The sequence below is a fragment of the Leucopleurus acutus genome (assembly GCF_964270905.1).
Source record: "Leucopleurus acutus genome assembly, chromosome: 1".
Lineage (NCBI taxonomy): Eukaryota > Metazoa > Chordata > Mammalia > Artiodactyla > Delphinidae > Leucopleurus > Leucopleurus acutus.
In genome coordinates this window covers 480309-496793 of record NC_139142.1, presented here as the reverse complement: position 1 = coordinate 496793, position 16485 = coordinate 480309, and the positions used below count along the sequence as shown (strand labels likewise).

Genomic DNA, 16485 nt, shown 5'->3' with positions numbered 1-16485 from the left:
AGAGAAGGATGTGGAGGTGACATGCTGGCGCCTGGTACGTCGCCAAATGCCCTTCCCCCCGTCCTCGAGGCTCAAGGCCCTGCTGTGGCCCCAGCACCCTGGTTGGGCTACGTGTCCATCCAGCCCCTCACCCTAACTCTTCCATGGCCTCAAACACTACCTACCGGGGGCCTTGGGTGCGGGGCGTGGTTGGCACCACGCCAGCTGAAAAGCTTCGCTCCCGGGAATTGTAATATTCTGGGGTGGGACCTCCAGGAAGTGAGTCTACGGAGGGGGCAGAGCCGAGGAGATGTGCGATGCTGGCTGAGGGGGACCTGGTGGAGGGGGTGCAGAAAGGGGGCATTTGCCTGGATGACTTCCCCATACTCACCTTGCCCTTTGGGCCCCGGACTGAGTTGGGGCCTCTCCCGCCAGCCCCCAGCCAACTGGGGCTTCTTAGGGGGCCCAGAGCAGGGCCACTCGTGGGTGTGGCAGTTTTGCTTAAACAGAACCCAAGTTTGCATCCAAACTGGCCGCTGCCAGGGCCCAGCTCCAGCCTCCAAGTGGGGCCGGGCGTGGGCGCAAGTTGGTGTGTCACGAGGGCAGCGGTGGGGCTGGGGGACTGTGAGAGTGGGGGGGAGGAGAGCTGCGAGCAAAGGAGGGCCCTAGATAGTGGCCTGACTGTCCAGCCTTGGGTGCGTGTGCGCGTGTGTGTTTATGAGCACGAGGGCGTCTGCTCACGGGGTGTTCGTGCTTGTGCTGGGTGTGTGTGTGAACGTGCACAGCCTCAGCTGAGGCCCCCAGCCGGCCCAGGGAGCCGAGAGGGTGGGAGCGCCGGATGTAGGCTCCCTCCTCGGGGGATGCTGGTGCCCACAGAGGCGCACGGGACGCTCGGCCTCACCCCATCCTGGAACCCCACGAGGAAAGTGCCGAGCTCGGCTGACTTGTCATGAGACCGTCAGACTTTCTGAAGCAACACCCACGGGCAGCCGAGGGCCCGCCCCGCCTCCCCAGCATTTCTCAAGATAAGCCTGCTGCACTGGGGGGCATCCCAGCCTCCTGCTCTGCCTCCAAGGCTTCGGGAAGGCCCAGGAACCAGCCTCGGCCTGCCCGGGCCTGGGGGCCAGCACTCCTCACCCACCCCGCGGCCACTGCCACTGCAGCCGCAGCAGCAACCAGGTTTTCCCATCGCCCTCTCCGGCCTGTCAGTCTGCCTGGCCCGCCAACATCGGCAGCCTCCCCAGTCTGCACCACTGCTGCCTGGGCCCCAGACCTTCGGAGCTGAGCTCCAGAGCAGGCTCTGCCCCGACCTCTGTCCTTTCCACATGCAGTTTCCTCCGCTTGGCCACCCTGTCATCATCTCTGGCCACTGCCTGGTCCCTGGTCCCTAGAACAGTCTCACAAACGTTCAGAGCCCGGCCCCCAGTAGGTGAACGCTAGTGCTGGGCACAGGTGGGCAGAGGAAGGGAAGGTGAGTCCCGCCCAGCCTGAGGACGCAGCGGGGTCTCGAGGGCTGGGAGGGGCAGCAGGTGGGCCCGGCGCTTCTCCTCCTGCACCTGGAGACACCGAGACCTGAAGCAGGCCCGCCAGTCCACCACCTCCCTGGGCCCGGCAGCCGAAAGGAGCATCCCCACCTCCTGTCCACCCCAACAGGACCAGCGGGCCCGAGTCTCTTTCTCTCTGGGCTGAAAGGCCAGCACCTAGATGCCCAGCATGGTGTGACCCTGTGACAGGGCAGCCCACCACCACGGGCACCCCCCCCGCCCACCTGGCACCTGCAGCTAAGCGTGTCTGAAGCGCCCTCCCGCCACCCCCCAGGGCTCCCAGTGCACCAAACGGCCATCTTCTGAGGACCCCCTGCAGGCCACACGGTCCAGCCTTGGGGATCTGCCTGTCCTGGGACTGAAATGGCCATGCTGGTGCCCTTGGGCACCCTCCAACATCGGCTGGAGCTGAAGCAGGGCAGAGTCAGGGAGATGCCCGGCCCGGCTCTGCCACCCCCCACCCCTGTGCCCCCACCCTCCACCTGCTGGGTGGTGAGGTGATCAGGTGCCCCAGGGCTAAACCCAGGAAGGCAGGGGACAGGGGGCGCAGGGTGGGCACAGAAGACAGCGCAGCCACTTACCGAGCCCGACGTCCTCCCAACTTGCCCAGAGGTGAAGGTCCCAGGTTTGCAGCTCCCTCTGGCCATCCTCCCCACTCCTCGCCTCCACAGCCCCTCCCTCCACCGCCCCGCCCACAGGCCCCTTCTCTGCGGTGCCAAGAGCCCGCCAAGCCCCCTTCGCCCTACCAGAGGGACTGGGCGGGTCCCCTTACAGGCCCCCACAGCTGGGCCAGGCCCCCGCCCCTCCCCCAGAGCGCCCCCCCAGGCCGAGCAGCTGACTGGGGGAGGAGACACCGCCCAGCTCGGGGTGTGTGAGTCACTACACGGCCCCGGCCCAGTCTAGTCCTGCTGTGTGGACAGACTCAGATGTCACACAGGACCGTTCCGGCAGGCTGTGCACGAGCCTGGGACAGAGGCTGAGGGCTGTCGGGCTGGGGGTACAGGGGAGGGGTGTGGAGGCATAGCCCAAGGCGGGGACGGAGGCCCTTCCAGGAGGGAGCCAGGATGGGCACAGGCTACTGCTGCCTCTGGAACCTCAGTGCTGCACGGCCCCCCAGGCTCTGCTGAGACCACTGCCCAGGGCACAGCCAGCCCCTTCCACAGCCAAGGCCACAAAGGCCAGAGCGGGGCCAGACCAAGCCCACCCACGGCCTGGGCCAGTGGCCTTGGGGAAGGTGGCCTTGGCCACTGCCCCCCTGCCCATGCCCTTCGAGGGTGGGTCCCCGGAACCAGCAGTTTTAACCACCCCCTCCCCAGTCGTTGGATATAAGTAGCAGCTAAGGAACACGTGCCGAAGACCGCCCCCAGACCCCACCTGCCGGGCCTGCCCCGCTCCCCAGACCCCACCCGCCAGGCCTGCCCCCTCCTGTCACCTCACCCTTCTACCCCCAGGCCTCCCAGCTCCTGCCCTGGGGGACCCCTGAGGGGGGCGGGAGAACGCGGATTCTGGCTCCAAGGCCCCTCCCAGCTCCAGGAGCCCAGGCAGGCCCGGCAGGCCTATCTGCAGATCTGCTGCTGGTCCGGGGGCTGCCCCGCCCTGCGCCTCACAGCCCCGTGGGGTGGGGCCCAGCTGGCTGCGGGCACCTGCATCCCACAAGCAGGTCGGAGCAGGCCGGCACAGCTGAGGGGCCCAGGCTGGGGTTCAAGGGTGGCGATGGGTCAGCCCGAACCTGCACCTACACCCCCACCAGACACACCAGGCCTGCAACGGTGGCCGCAGAGCTGAGGGCTCCTTGCTGAGGGCAACAGGCACCGGAAGCAGCTGCCGGGAGGCCGGGCCCCACCAGGACAGGGGAAGCCCGGAGCGACCTGAGGTGGGGTGACAGCAGGGGAAGGCCCCCGGCCGCTCGGAGGGCTCCCGGGTAGGCGGAGGGCTCCACCAGCTCGAGGCCAGTTCCCGGCACTGCTGGGAACACTGGGTGAGAGGCCTGAAGGAGGAAAAGCTCCCAGGGCCCCCCGGCCTGTCCCCCCGAAAACCTAACGGCCATAAAAGACTCTAGTCACACTGAGACAGGAAACCGGCCGGGCCTGCTGGCCAGTGACCTCACCTACCCCACCGGCCCACTCAGTTCTCACCTGGGAATTCTTTGTTTACTGCTTGACACCCCACCAGACTGTTACCGACACCCCCAAACGCCCCGCCCCCGGGCAGGGCCGGGCCTGCTGACTCAGCTGGGGGGGGGGTAGACGCTGGCACGGAGCAGGGTCACCCCGCCTCGCCTCGTCCCCTCTGAGCCTGGGCACTCCGTCACAGTGAAGCCGTCCCCCATCCTCCTGAACCCTCTGCCACCTCCCCTGCGGCCACCCGCCGGGCCCTGGACCATTGTGACAGCCTCGGCCGGGCTCCGTCTCTTGCGGCCAGGCACCCCCACCCACTGGCTGGAGGAGGCCTCGGCCACACTCTCCCCCACACCCTATGCGCTGACCCCGCCCCCCACAAGCCCTCTCCAGACTCCAGCATCCACCCGCCCGGCTCAGACCCTGGACTCGCTCCCTCAGGAGGCCAGCGCCAGCAGCCCTTGCCGTGCTGTGCGGGGGCAGCTCCAGGGCGATGGGAAGTGGCTGGGAAGGGAAGGAGTCAGCTGCTGGCACGGGGCTCTGGGTCAGGACCACTGTGACCCGGTAGCGGCGAGAGTCAGGGGGCCACTCCTCACCCCGCCCCTGGGCTGGTGTCAGTCCTGCAGGGTGTACCTGGCTCCCCAGCGGATAAGGGCTCTGGGTGAGGAGGCCCTGTCCACCCACCTTGGCTCCCGGGGACCCCACCTGCCGGGCCCCTGGCTCCAGGCAGGTGCCGGGCCAGCTGAAGGGACGCTGGCCGGGGCAGCTGCTGCGCTGCCACACCTCCCGGCCTGGATGCGGGCTGCCCAGCACGTGTCCGCCGACCCCCGCTGCACCAGCAGCCGCAGCTCAGAGCCGCCAGGACTCCGGGCCCTTGGGTCACTGTGGGAAAGGGTGGGGCGGGGCCAGGGGCGGCTGATGGTGAATCCGCCGGCGAGGAGGTCAGGGCAAGCGTGGCATTCTCAGGGCATGTGTCACGGAGCAGCCCGCAGGTGCTGCCACCCAGGAGCAAGGCCTGCCGGGGCGGGGGTGCGGGGGGAGCCGCCTGGAGGGGTCCTGCATTCAGGTGCCTGGTGGGAGGCCACCCTCTTCCCGCCTGGAAGGGTCTGGCAGCACTGGCAGCTATTGGGAAACAAGGGCACCAGCCAGGGGCGGGGCCCCCAGAGCCCAGTATGGGCAGCCCACGGTTTGACCCCCACCCTGGGGTGGGCAGCCAGCGGAGGCTTGAGCCCCAAGCAAAGTAGCCTTGGCCTGGCCCAGCGGGGCCTCGCCTCCGGGGCCTCCAGCCCACGCAGACACCGGCACCGGGGTGGACCCTCCAGGGACAACGGGGCTGAGCGAGCCTGTCACCGCACTGTTGTGACAGGGAGGCCCAAATAAGGACCCCACCCCGGGTTTCCTGGCCCGCTCCTTTCTGAGCCTCGGCCATCCTCTCGGCAGTGGACACCCACGTCCGGTGCTGTGTCCGGGCAGGAGCCCATCTTGGACCTTCCCGGGACTCCTGGCAGTTCAACCAGCTAAGAAGGTGGAAAGCCCGCCTCTGCTGGCGGCTGGGAGCCACAGCTCCGCCTACCGCTCCAGCAGCAGCCCTGGGCGCGACGCGCCGGCGAGTCTCTACGGCCAAGCTCTCTGGGGAGGGGCCCAACGCCGCCCCTCACCCTCGGGTACACACACTGGGTCCTCCGGCTCCCCGCAGGGCAGGAACCAGGTGAGCAGTGGGCACGGTGGGACGCCACCTCCCACCCTGCCCTGGCCCCTCAGGCCTCCTGGGCCCAGCTCCATCTTTCCATTTTAGAAAGTGCTTCTGACTATTAAATATTTATCCCAGCGAGGTGGACCTTTAGCGCCCAGCCGCCCGTGCCTCCAAAAAAAGAAAAAGGGAAACCTGAGGAAGAGGCCAGGCGGGCAGGCAGGGCCTGCAGGTGCCCCTGAAGGCGCCCGGTGTGACCGGACCCGGCCAGAAGGGGCAGCTGCCCTTAGAATGGGGAGGGGCTCAGGGGAGCGTGGCCAGCTCTCGTGTGTGTGCAGCTGAGGCTCCCCGTCCACCCTCCCCACCCTCAGCCTCAGCTCCTCGATGCCCCTCCTCCGCCCTGCTGGGCCTTATCCCTTCCCATGGGACCTGCCCTGAAACCCTCTGAGGCGCCCCGGTGCCCTTGGAACATAGCCCTCCCGCCTAACAGCACGGTCCCTACACCTCTCCACCCTTAACCCCACCCCCATCCCCAGACCCACCCTGTTAAGCTACGTGCTGCTCCCCAGTCAACATTCTCTCCAGGCCTCTTGCACACGATGCCGCATCAGGCAGCCCTTCCTCCTGGAAGCCCTCCCTGACTTCCCTGTGCACCGAGGTGGCACTGATGGCAGAAGCCCCACCTGTCTCACCTTTGATGAATGAACACTGGTGAATCCCTGCTCCCCAATGTGTGAACATCTAAGGCCCAGAGCCCCTGGGATGCACAGATGGACGGGTGGGTGGACAGGCAACCCCGCTTCGCATCAGCCCTAGGCGTAGGGTCTGCCTCCTCCTGCCCCTGTCCAGGCAGAGGGCCAAGCTGGGGAAATCTGGGCTTTTCACCTCTGAAATGGGTGGCGGGGGCCCCCAGATGGCCCATGCCCCACCCCACCTCCCTGGGGTTCTCCTTGCTGGGACCTCCACTTCCCCACCCCCAGGCAAAGCAGCCCCAGTCTGAACCTGAAACACAGCCTTTCAGCAAAGGCAGTCACAAGAGAAGATAGAGAGAGGGTTGGAGTCTGAAGGAGAGCAATCCAGGGGGCTTCCTGGAAGAGGCAGCTCCTGGCTGGGCCCAGGATGGAAGACTGGCCAGAGGGAGAGAAGGCCATGGCCTTCACAAGGGCAAGGCCATGATGAGCCCCAGGTGGAGTGGGCGCACAGTGGGAGGCAGGTGGTTTGGGGCACTGGACCCTCCTATCCACTCCTGGGCTCCACCCTGCTTCCTGAGGCTGGATCTAGGCTATCCAGAGCGTTTCTCCACAAAGAGAAGAAGTGGGGGTGCTGTCAGGAACCCGTATGCTATCACCAGCGGCGGCTTTCAGAATCGTCCTCATTGAAGTGTCAGGAGGGTTGGTACTCCTGCCCAGGATGGCCTCTGAGGCCTCTTCTCTGTGCCCGGCCTTGTGGGCCCCCTGCCTGGTGGGGCAGGGCAGCATCAGAGCGTGTGGCATGGCTGCTCTGACCCCTGTGGAGGCCAGAGAGGCTCCGCTTTGGTTCGGGGCTCTGCCTCACTGCTCTGAAACTCAGTGTCCCTGTCTGCAAAATGGGGACACAGCCCTCTGCCAGTGTGGACAACCCAGGCAAGGCCACCAGTATGGACTGCTCGCTGGAGCCACCCCTTGGCCTCCCTGGCTACACAGCTCTGCCTCTCTGCCCCGCCTGGGCCGTGAGGAGCCATGGCCACTCCTGGTCATAGATTCGAGATCCAGCCCATAGCCCAGAGTCCAGGCCTGCGCAGAGGCCACCGGCCCTGTTCAGAAGGGTGAGGCCACCACAGGGGATGCCCGACATTGCACTGCTTTCGGGAAAGGCCCCAGTGTTGCCGTGGCCCCCTGCCAGGGAGAGACCACCCAGATACGCCTCATGGTGTCATCTGCTCCTGGGGCTCTCTGACCCTTGTGGGGGCTTCTCAGGATGGGTGTGGGAGGGGCCTCAGGCCAAGCCAGGGGATTGAAGGTGCAGGGCAGAGGCCCAGCCTGGGAGTTGGGGGCTCCCTATCAGTAGTCTAGCTGCCTAAGACCCAGCTCTGCCTCGGGAAGGAACCAGCTGCCCCTGGGATAGGAAAGGGGGGCCCATTCCAGGTGGAGGTCGCCTGGGAAGGCAGTAGTGGGGTGGGGGTGCGCGGGTGCTACTCAGACTGGCCAGGCACAGGGAGGCTAGGCGGATCCTGTGCTGGTGTGTTCCCAGCACAGCCACCAGGGGGCAGCCTCCGAATGCAGGCTGGACCAGACATGGCTCCCTCCCCCGGGCCCCTGTCTGGGGCACCGACAGGATGTGGGAGGGGTCTTCAGAGGACCTGGAGGGACTGGTCCAGGAGGGCAGGTGTGGGCTGGGCAGAAACACGAGGGGCGGGGAGGGACGGGGAGGGCCTGCCCATCTCTGGCCTGCTAGGAGGGAACTGCAGCTGGAAAATGCCTGGACTGAATCCCCATGGCTCTGTATTAGGAATGCATGTTCCCTGGCCCCCTCAGAAGGATGGGGATAGCCTGGGAATCTGCATGCTGGACACAACCCCCCAGGGCCAGGTCTCCTGCCAACGCCCATGAAAGCCACTGACCTTGTTCCCTAAGAGGGGATGGTTTTGCAGGCTGGACACAAGGAGGAACGGCCCCAGAGGCCAGAGAACCACATGTCAGAGTAAGAATGAGGGCCTCAGCTGGGGAGGTGCTCCCAGCACAGGCCTCTGCAAGGCAGGAGGGTGGATAACATGGCCCGAGACCCTGCAGCTTGGGAGTCTCCAGGCGGCCAGTAAGTGAGGAGAAGGCCATTGTGGGATGCGAGGCAGAGCAACGGCCCCAAGTCCTTTGGGCCCCGCTCCTCTCCCTGTGACGCGGCAGATTCCCAGGGATGTGGGCCAGGCCCGCCACAGTCAGGAGGAGGGGGCTAGGGACCCATCATTCTCCCGTTGGCTGTCCAGGGAGAATCGGGGTGCCTTGGGTTCCCACCTGGGCAAGGGAGGCCGAAACAGGAGGTCAGCTGAGCTTCAGTGCTAACCAGATTAATGGGCAACAGGAGGGACCATGGGGGCTCCTGCTGCAGCTGAAGGGGAGCCCCACCCCCTCTGCATCAGCAGTGCCATCATCATCGATCTCCGCTTTCCCCAGGGAGTGGGGATCCACCTGTGCTAATGCAGTGTGGCCCCAGCCCCCTTGCTGGCAGCTGGCCAGGTGTCCTGGGTGTGGCCAGGCTGCGGCATTACTGACCCTGGGCTGGAAAGACTGTCCCTGCCCCACCCCACCCTGTCCTCCACGATGCTGAGACACCCAGACCCTGGAACCAGGCCCAGTGCAGGGACAGACAGATGACAGACAGAGCACCTGGTTCTCATTCTGCGGCCAGAGGTGCAGAGGGAGGGGTCCTGCCCCATGGGCAACCCCCACCTACCCTTGCTCAGAACTGGGGGACCCTGTGGCCTGAGCTCTGACCCCACTCAGGCCCCTCACCAAGCCCCAGACCTCAGCCACCACCTAGCCAGTGAGCCAGCACACAGCAGCCACACGCTGGACCCAGCCCAGCCCAGCCTAGCAGTCCTGGACCAAAGCCAGCAACCCTAACTCCTGGTCCAGCCAGACTGCTCTCCCCAAAAGCGGATCAGAGGGCAGTCCTGGCGGCAGGTTCCCACCGCCTGCTGACCCACGGCAGTCATGCCCCACTTACACGTGCGGCCCGCCCCAGGCGGCTGCCTCTAGGGACAGCACACGTCCCAGAGGGCTACAGCAGGGGTACAGTTGACAGAGAGAGAGAGAGACAGACAGTGAGTTACAGAGAGAGAGGCGAGGAGTGACAGGGTGGTAGAGGCGCGTCAGCGACCCAGAGAAACAAAGTGAGCGGCAGGGATGGAGAGGGGTGGGAGGCCAAGGGACAGGGACAGGTAAGAGACGAGACGCAGGAGGAGGGAGGCACAGACCCGAGCAGCCCCCGAGGCGCAGAAACGCGCTCGAGACCGCGGGCCGGTCCCGGAGGCTCCCCCACCCTGGCCGGCGCCGCAGCCCACCCGCAACGCTCGCCCCAGGACCCGCCCGGCGCGCGCCCCGCGCGGAGCCCACCCGCCCCGAGGGGAGCGGGCTGCAGGCGGGGAGGAGGCGCACCGCTGCCGGGGGCTTCGGGCCAGGTGGGCAGCATCATGTGGAAGCAGTCGCACATCTTGGCGGCCGGGCGGTGCTGGCCGGCGGCGGCCCGTCGCGTCCAGTCGCAGATCCCGGCTCCGCCGCGCGGGCGGCCAGGGTGCGGGCGAGCGCAGCGCTCTGCCTCGGCTACCCTGCGATGCCGCTGGCTGCAGGCCGCGGACTGCGGGCAGAGCCGGCGCCCCCAACCCCGCCGCCGCCAGGACCCCGCCCGGGCCAGCCCAGCCCGAGCCCAGCCACTGCGGAGCGAGCGCGGGCGGAGCCGCCGGCCTCATTCAGCCCATTGGCTGCTGCCCTCCAGGCCACGCCCCCTAGGGGCCACGCCACGCCCCTTTCCAGCCGGGAGCCGGCTTGACCCAGGCCCCGCCCACTAAGGCCCAGCCTCTCAGTCCGGACCCCGCCAACGTCCCACCTCCAGTCCGATCACCGGCACAGGCTCCGCGGCAGGCCCGCCCCGCCACTAGATTGGCCCCGCCCCGCGCCCCAACAGAGTCCTGAGTGTTGACTTTGGACGCCTGCCCGGGGGGGTGGGGTCGGGGATGGGGGGCCCGGGGGCGGTCCCCGGACGCCGCGCCAAGACTCCCGGACTTGACCTGCGCGCCGCAGTCTTGCCTTCCAGTCCGGAAACAAGACATTTCAGTCACAAGCTGGGGAGAAGGGCACCCTGGGCGAGGGCGTAGGGGCAGCGGAGCCCAGGGAGGCCACAGCATGTGATCTGACTCCACTAGCCCGGCCCTGGGGGCTCCTGGTCTGGAGGTGTGCGCAGCGGGGTAGCATGGTGCCACGGTGGGGGTGGGTAGGGAGGGGTCCTGGAAGGCTCCGGGCAGACAGTCTAAGCTCGGACTTCAGGAGTAGGGAACAGTGTTCTGGACCGAAGCAACGCAGTAGTGTGTGTGCAGAGGACAGACGGAGTAAGAGAGCCGAAGCTGGTTCACACCGCGGAAAGTTAGGCTCAGTGGGGTTGGGGGCAGGGGGCAGCAGGGCTGACTACCAGGTGGCTGGGGGATGTCCCTAGGGGCACAGTGCTGGAGGTCAGGAGCCCCGCAAGAGGGTGGGGGCTGGACCGGGCAGGGTTGTGATGAGGGAGAAGGGTCCTGGATGTTCCGGAAGCTGGCAGAGGGGACTTGGAAGACCACTGGGGAGGTTTAGGGGCCACCCTGGGCTCCAGCTTGGGTGTCGTGCAGACGTGTGCAACGGGGCACGTCTGGGGGTGTGGGCAGGGAGTGGGGATGCCTGGGAGAGCTCTGTTTCCAAGGAAGTAGGGGGTTACCTGAGGCCCAGCCTGGCGTAGACCTGAGGAAGGGCCCCTTGGGGAGTGCGGGTCCTGCTGGGGTGGGGGTGAAGAGCCGGGGCCAGCACATTCCTGGGGGCTGCCCTGAAACGGTGCCGGTAGAGCTGGGGCAGATGAAACACACACAGTCAACTTTTCCTGGGGCAGAAAGGGGCCAGGCTGAAACAGGAGGACCACACAGACACACAGACTTGACACAGACACAGAAACACACATAGACACACACATGACACAGACACACAAACGCTTGTAGATGAGATGTCACACACTGACACCAATACACAGATACAGGTCTACTTGGATATGTCCCCATGCACTCAGAGACAGGCACACACACGCACGCGCGCGCACACACACACAAGTGCTTGGGAACACGCTCATACACGTGCACCCACTCAGGCCCACGTGCCGGGATGTGCACAACAGGACGCAGACCCACACAGGTGCACACACAGAGCACACTACTTATTCCTGGGCTCACTCAGGGATCGCACAGCTGGCAGGGCCCAGGTGAGCCTGCCCAGCGGGACGACTCATGCCTGGCAGTTCCCGTTAGCTGGCCTGCAGCCAGGCGGTCTTCCAGCAAACGGTCAGACAGACACACACATCACTGCCGGGAAGAGGCCCTGGCAGCCTCCCGTCTCTCGAGCCCATGGCATGACGGGCACAGCCCTGTCCTTTAGGTGGGGACATCAGGGCTTGGGTCTCACCCCTCCTGCCCTGGTGTCTTCTCTCAGGCCAGGCAGCATTGCCCTGGGGCCCGAGACCCTGCCCTACTCGGTCCGGATGGGAATCAGTTACTTGTGGGCACAGGGAGAGAGCTGTATGTGTCCCTGGGTGTGTCTGGCGTCTGCTCGGGCCTGTCGGGGGTCTCAGCCTGCCTGTCCTGTGTGTGTGTGACTCTGGCCTTGTGGGCCTGGGAACAAGGGGCAGTCTGTGCAGTCAGCACAAGCTCTCTGGGCCCCTGCCCAATTAGGCATGTGAACTTGGATAAGTCGTGTGGCTCCCGGGCCCCGTTCAGCTGAAGCGGCCTCACCCTGTGTGGCATATATCCTGATTTTCCAGCATGGTGCACACAGGGCTGCGGTGGCTCCTGACAGCTCTGTGGGGAGGCGGAGGGGAGGCCAGGGGGCTGCCCCACCTAAACAGAGGCCACTGAGGGAGAGTGGAGGTGGGCACCGCTGGCCCCTCTGAGGACAGTCCCTGGGCAATTGGGTGCTCCCTGGGAATCCAGGCCAGCCGGGGCCTGGGGGAGGCTGAGGCAGGGACCCTCCCTGGGGCCACTTCTGCCTTGGGCTTGGTAAGGGCTGGGTGGGCTTACATTTTCCTGCTGGGGCCGAGTTCACTCTGCAGCCAGGGAGTGGACTCAGCACTAGCTCAGGGCCCCAGATCCAGGATGAGGGTAGGCAGGGACACCCCCGCCCCGGCCAAGGGGTTGCCCCTTCCCCTCTCTTGTGTCCCCTGAGGCAGAGGGTTGGCCTCACCCACTGTGCACACCCCTATGTACCACCGGGGGCCCTGTAGGCCCATTTCACCTCTGGAAGGGTGTGGTCCCTCAGGCAGTATACCCCACAGATGGCGGACTGCAGCTGTGTAGAGGGAGACTGCCCAGGAGTCAGCCCCCAGGCCAGCCAGGCTGGGCCCTGCCTCCTCCTACCAGTCCCTCCTCCCACCCGTGGGGGCCTTGGAACCCCGGCCTGGCCCCAGGGTCACAGCGCCTGATGGGGAGAAGGCTGCCCGGGTGGGACCTGCGCGGCCCATCTGTGCCTGAGCCCTGCCCTCCCTACCGCCCAGCTGAAGCCTGGCCGGGCGCCTGCCGCAGAGCCCTGCGCGGCCAGGAGCTCCTGCCGTCGCGCCCCACTCCAGCCCGTCCTGAGGTCCCCCTCTGGGGGCAGATGCCCTGCTGGCGGAGGCCACAGCAGCTGGGCAGGGCTCAGCAATAGCTGCCCCTCAAGAAGCATGGAGGCGCGGGCTGCCTCACAGCCACCGTGGCACACACAAGGCCCTGCACCATTTCTGAGGGGCGGCCCTGGGGGCGGCCCTGGGGGCCGCGAGCGGCCCGCGCGCTCGCCCTCACTTGCTCAGCCCCCTCCCTAGGAGCACCAGGCCCCGAGGCTGGCGCCACACCCCAGCCCGGGCCTCCGACTGGGTACGCAGGTGCTGTGGCTGGCAATGCAGTGCACTGCTGGGGCCAGGGCGAGGGGCCGGGGCTGCTGGCTGGCGTAGCTCCCTAGGCCCCCACTCCTCAGCAGAGCCCCAGGCCTGCCCCACCCACCTGGCTGGCTGCCCTCCGTGCCGCTCCGGGCAGGCAGGGATGCCCAGAGCATCAATGATTGACGCCTCCTTGCAGCAGCCACGGCAGCATAAGCAAAAATAGCTCTGCCACTGTCCCTGCCCCAGCCCAGCCCAGCCGGAGGGGCACACAGGGTGGTGGGGGCGCCTGGGTCGCCCTCCACTGCCATCTGCCCTCCCACCCAGTCCTCTGCACAGAGGCGGGGGAAGGGCTCCAGGTCTGCTGCCCCCGGCCGCTAACTGCCTCACTCTCCCCCAAGCTGAGTGCCCACTCCAGGCCTGGGGACGGGCGTCCTCCTTGACTCACTCTAAGGACTCAGGGCTGAGGAGCGGACCAGCTAGGTGCTCCCTGGAGTGAGCGGCCCTCCCCATGGCTCATCAGGTGATGTGCAGAGTTGCTAGGATACCGTGGGGCTCCAGGCGGAGCGGCAGCCGGCCCCTTCTTCCTGAAGCTGTGTCAGGGGAGGCTTGGTGGGGCAATGGCAGAGGAGAAGCTGCCCACACCACCGTTCAGCAGGGCTGGGGCGCCGGGCTGGACCGAGGTGTTGACAGACGAGCAGCCTGGGAGGGCCACATGGGCTCTCTCTTCACCACACTGTGCCCAGCCCGCACAGCACCTCGGGAGTCGTGGCTTGTGTCCCCTGCACCCCCACTTTAATAGGGACCTGCCCCCTCTGGCCAGTCTCCCCCAGCACGTGAAGCCTTTCAAACTTCAACAGTTGCCTGCCCTGCCCAGCCACCTGGAGGCCCGGCCCTTGGCTTCCGCCCCACGTCATGCCCAGAGCCCCCAGACGCCGGCCTGAGGAGCCAGGGGCCACCTGTCAGCTCCTTGGGCTTCCCCCACCCACTCCTGCATCCAGGGCACGACACCCAATGTCGGGGTCACCTCTGCTGCCTCCTCTGAGTCTTTGTTCCCCCAACGCAGCACCTCCTTAGAGGCGTAGCCAGGGGTCAGCCAGGTGTAACCACACTCACACTCACACACACACACACACACACAGAGGCAGTGGCTTAAACCAACTCTCATTTATTCCCTTACGGTTCCGGTGTCGCAGGGCTGCATTCCTCCCGGGGGTCTGTTTCAGGACAGGTCGTGTCCTGGCCTTCTTCAGCTTCCGAGGCCACCTGCGCTCCTTGGTTGGTGGCCCTGCATCACTCTGACCTCTGCTTCCGTCCCACCGTCTTCTCTCTCAGACTCTGACCCTCCCGCCTCCCTCTTGTAAGGACCCTTGTGATGACATCGAACTCAATGGCGTAACCCGGGACCCTCTTCCCATCGTGAGAGGCGTAACTTGGTCATGTCTGTAGAGTCCCTACAGGTTCTGGGGATCAGCAGGGGCTCCTGCAGGAGGCTTTATCCAGCTACCACACCACATAATGCAGAGCAACCCACCCGCAGGCCTGTGTCGTGTCGGTCACCTCATTCTGTCCCCCGAGGGTCACAGTGCCATCCTCACTCTTCACTGAGGTCCAGACAGCGCGTGGGGAGCTGCCGAGGGTCTGGAGAGCAGGCTCCAGCCCCAGCAACACTTCTTACTCAGGCCTTCGTGCCTGGCCGTCAGTTTCCTCACCGGGACATGAAGACAACAGCCCTCCTACCCCTCTCCAGTCCCTGGACTGTAAGAATGGCAAGGACAGCGAATGAGGGGGTCCGAGCAGTGGGTGGACAGCACAGGACCGATCTCCCTGGGTGACATCGAGGCAGGAGAGAGCCGGTGTCTGGTCACCTTCCTGCAGGGTCACCCCAGTGACTGCCCAGCACTGGGCAGTCTGACTGCATTGCTCCAACACTGCATTGCTGGCCGTTGTGCCCCTCGGGAAGCAGGGGATGGGGCAGATGGCTAAGGTCCGGGGTTCAGAGAACGATCTCATCTGGTAATTTTTAAAATTGAAATTTTCGGTAGCTTAGCTGCGAAGGACCACTGAGAGAGCAGGTGATTCATGCAAAGCGGACAGGGCCCAGGGAGGCCCCCAGGAGGTCCCAGGGTGGAGAAATCTGAGCACGAAGGTAGTCTGGGGCACCGCGTGTGGTTCAGGGCTTCAGCCGGGGGCCTGATGGCCGCATCTGCGGAGGGCTGATCTAGGCAGATGGGGAAAGGCCAGGAGTGCCTGGGAAACGAGCTAGCAGGAGGGCAGGGCTAGCCCACGAGCGGCCCTTGCCCTGGGGCATGTGGCAGCAGGAGGGGCTGGTGGTCCATGGCTCAGACTGGCCCTGCCTTGCCTTGGGGCTGGCTGGTGACCAGGCCGAGAATCAGGGCACTACATGGGACCCGAGAGGGAGGGGGTCGCGCCCCCGCTCCTGCCCGCCAGGAGGCCCACGCTTGGAAGTACTAGCTTCTGGGATTCAGGGTTTGACAAGACAGATGGCACAGCTACACACATCCCCACTGAGGCGGGGCAGGGGCACGAGAGGGCATCCAGGGCGGCCCGGGTCGGAGGGCTGCAGCTGGCCGCCCGGGCTGGGGGGATGGACGTTGGCGGCAGCACGCGCCTGCTCACTCCCGGCCGCGGGGCGTGTAGGGCGCCCGCGCCACGTTGGGTGGCAGCACGAGGAGTCGTCTAATTAACCAGAGGCTTTTCGCGGGGCGGCTGAAGGGCGCGGGGGTGACGGGTCCCGCCCAGGCCGGGCACAACCGGAGAGTCCGCTCCCTACGCTCACAGAACTTCGCCGGCGCGGGGGCGGGGCCTGGCGCTGCCACGCCCCGCGCGGCGCCGGCGCACTGACGCCAGGGCTGCAGACGACGGAAGCTGGACAGTCGCGCGTCGTTGCCGGGCAACTGTCCAGCGCAGGCCGAGGAGACCCCCCGCAGCCTGCTGCGCCCGCGGGCGGAGGCGGAGACTTGGCCGAGGTGGGTGCTGGCCCGAGCCGGACGCCGGGGCCCCAGCGCGCTCCAAGTCCGCCCCTCAGGAGCCGTAGGCCAGGCCCGATCGTGGTCCTCAGCGGCCACCTCGGACCCCCGCCCGCCCCGCGAGGGGACTACCCGAGCCCCCAACCCAACTCTCGGGGACCCCCGGGCGCCGCCCTCCCTCGGGCGCCCGGACACTCCCCGGCTCTGCCAGACTGGGCCTCGCAGACCCCTGCCCACGGCGGCCGAGGCAGGACCCCGCAGTTCGTCCACCCTCCCAGGCAGTGCTGACCCCCAGCACCTGGTTGGTCTCTAGGACACGCCCCTGTGCTGGACCGTTCGCCCAGACGCGTGGAGGAAGAAGCCGGGCAGCGGCTCCGCTCACTTTTGCCTGGGTGACCAGGCTGTGTATGCGGTCTGTGTCCGTTCCGCAGCGACAGTGGACCCACACCAGCCCATCCGTACTCCCGAGGGAGCCGCCGGCAGCTGCTGGGCGGCGGGCGAGCAGGCAACCCCGTCGGCCCTGTCCAGCCCCGGGCAGCTCCCGCACAGCGGTGTGG

At 66.6% G+C, this 16485-nt stretch overlaps 1 protein-coding gene across 1 annotated transcript in view; it reads right to left on the bottom strand.

Moving 5' to 3' along the window:
- AHNAK2 (AHNAK nucleoprotein 2) overlaps nucleotides 1-9515 on the bottom strand; it is a gene marked incomplete at both ends in the record, with an annotated part of 30676 nt that extends 21161 nt beyond the window's left edge. The window contains one exon of the mRNA XM_082836696.1: nucleotides 9461-9515. Within this exon, the coding sequence (XP_082692822.1) occupies nucleotides 9461-9515 (55 nt within the window). The remainder of the gene's footprint in view (nucleotides 1-9460) is intronic.
- Nucleotides 9516-16485: the final 6970 nt, after the last annotated feature.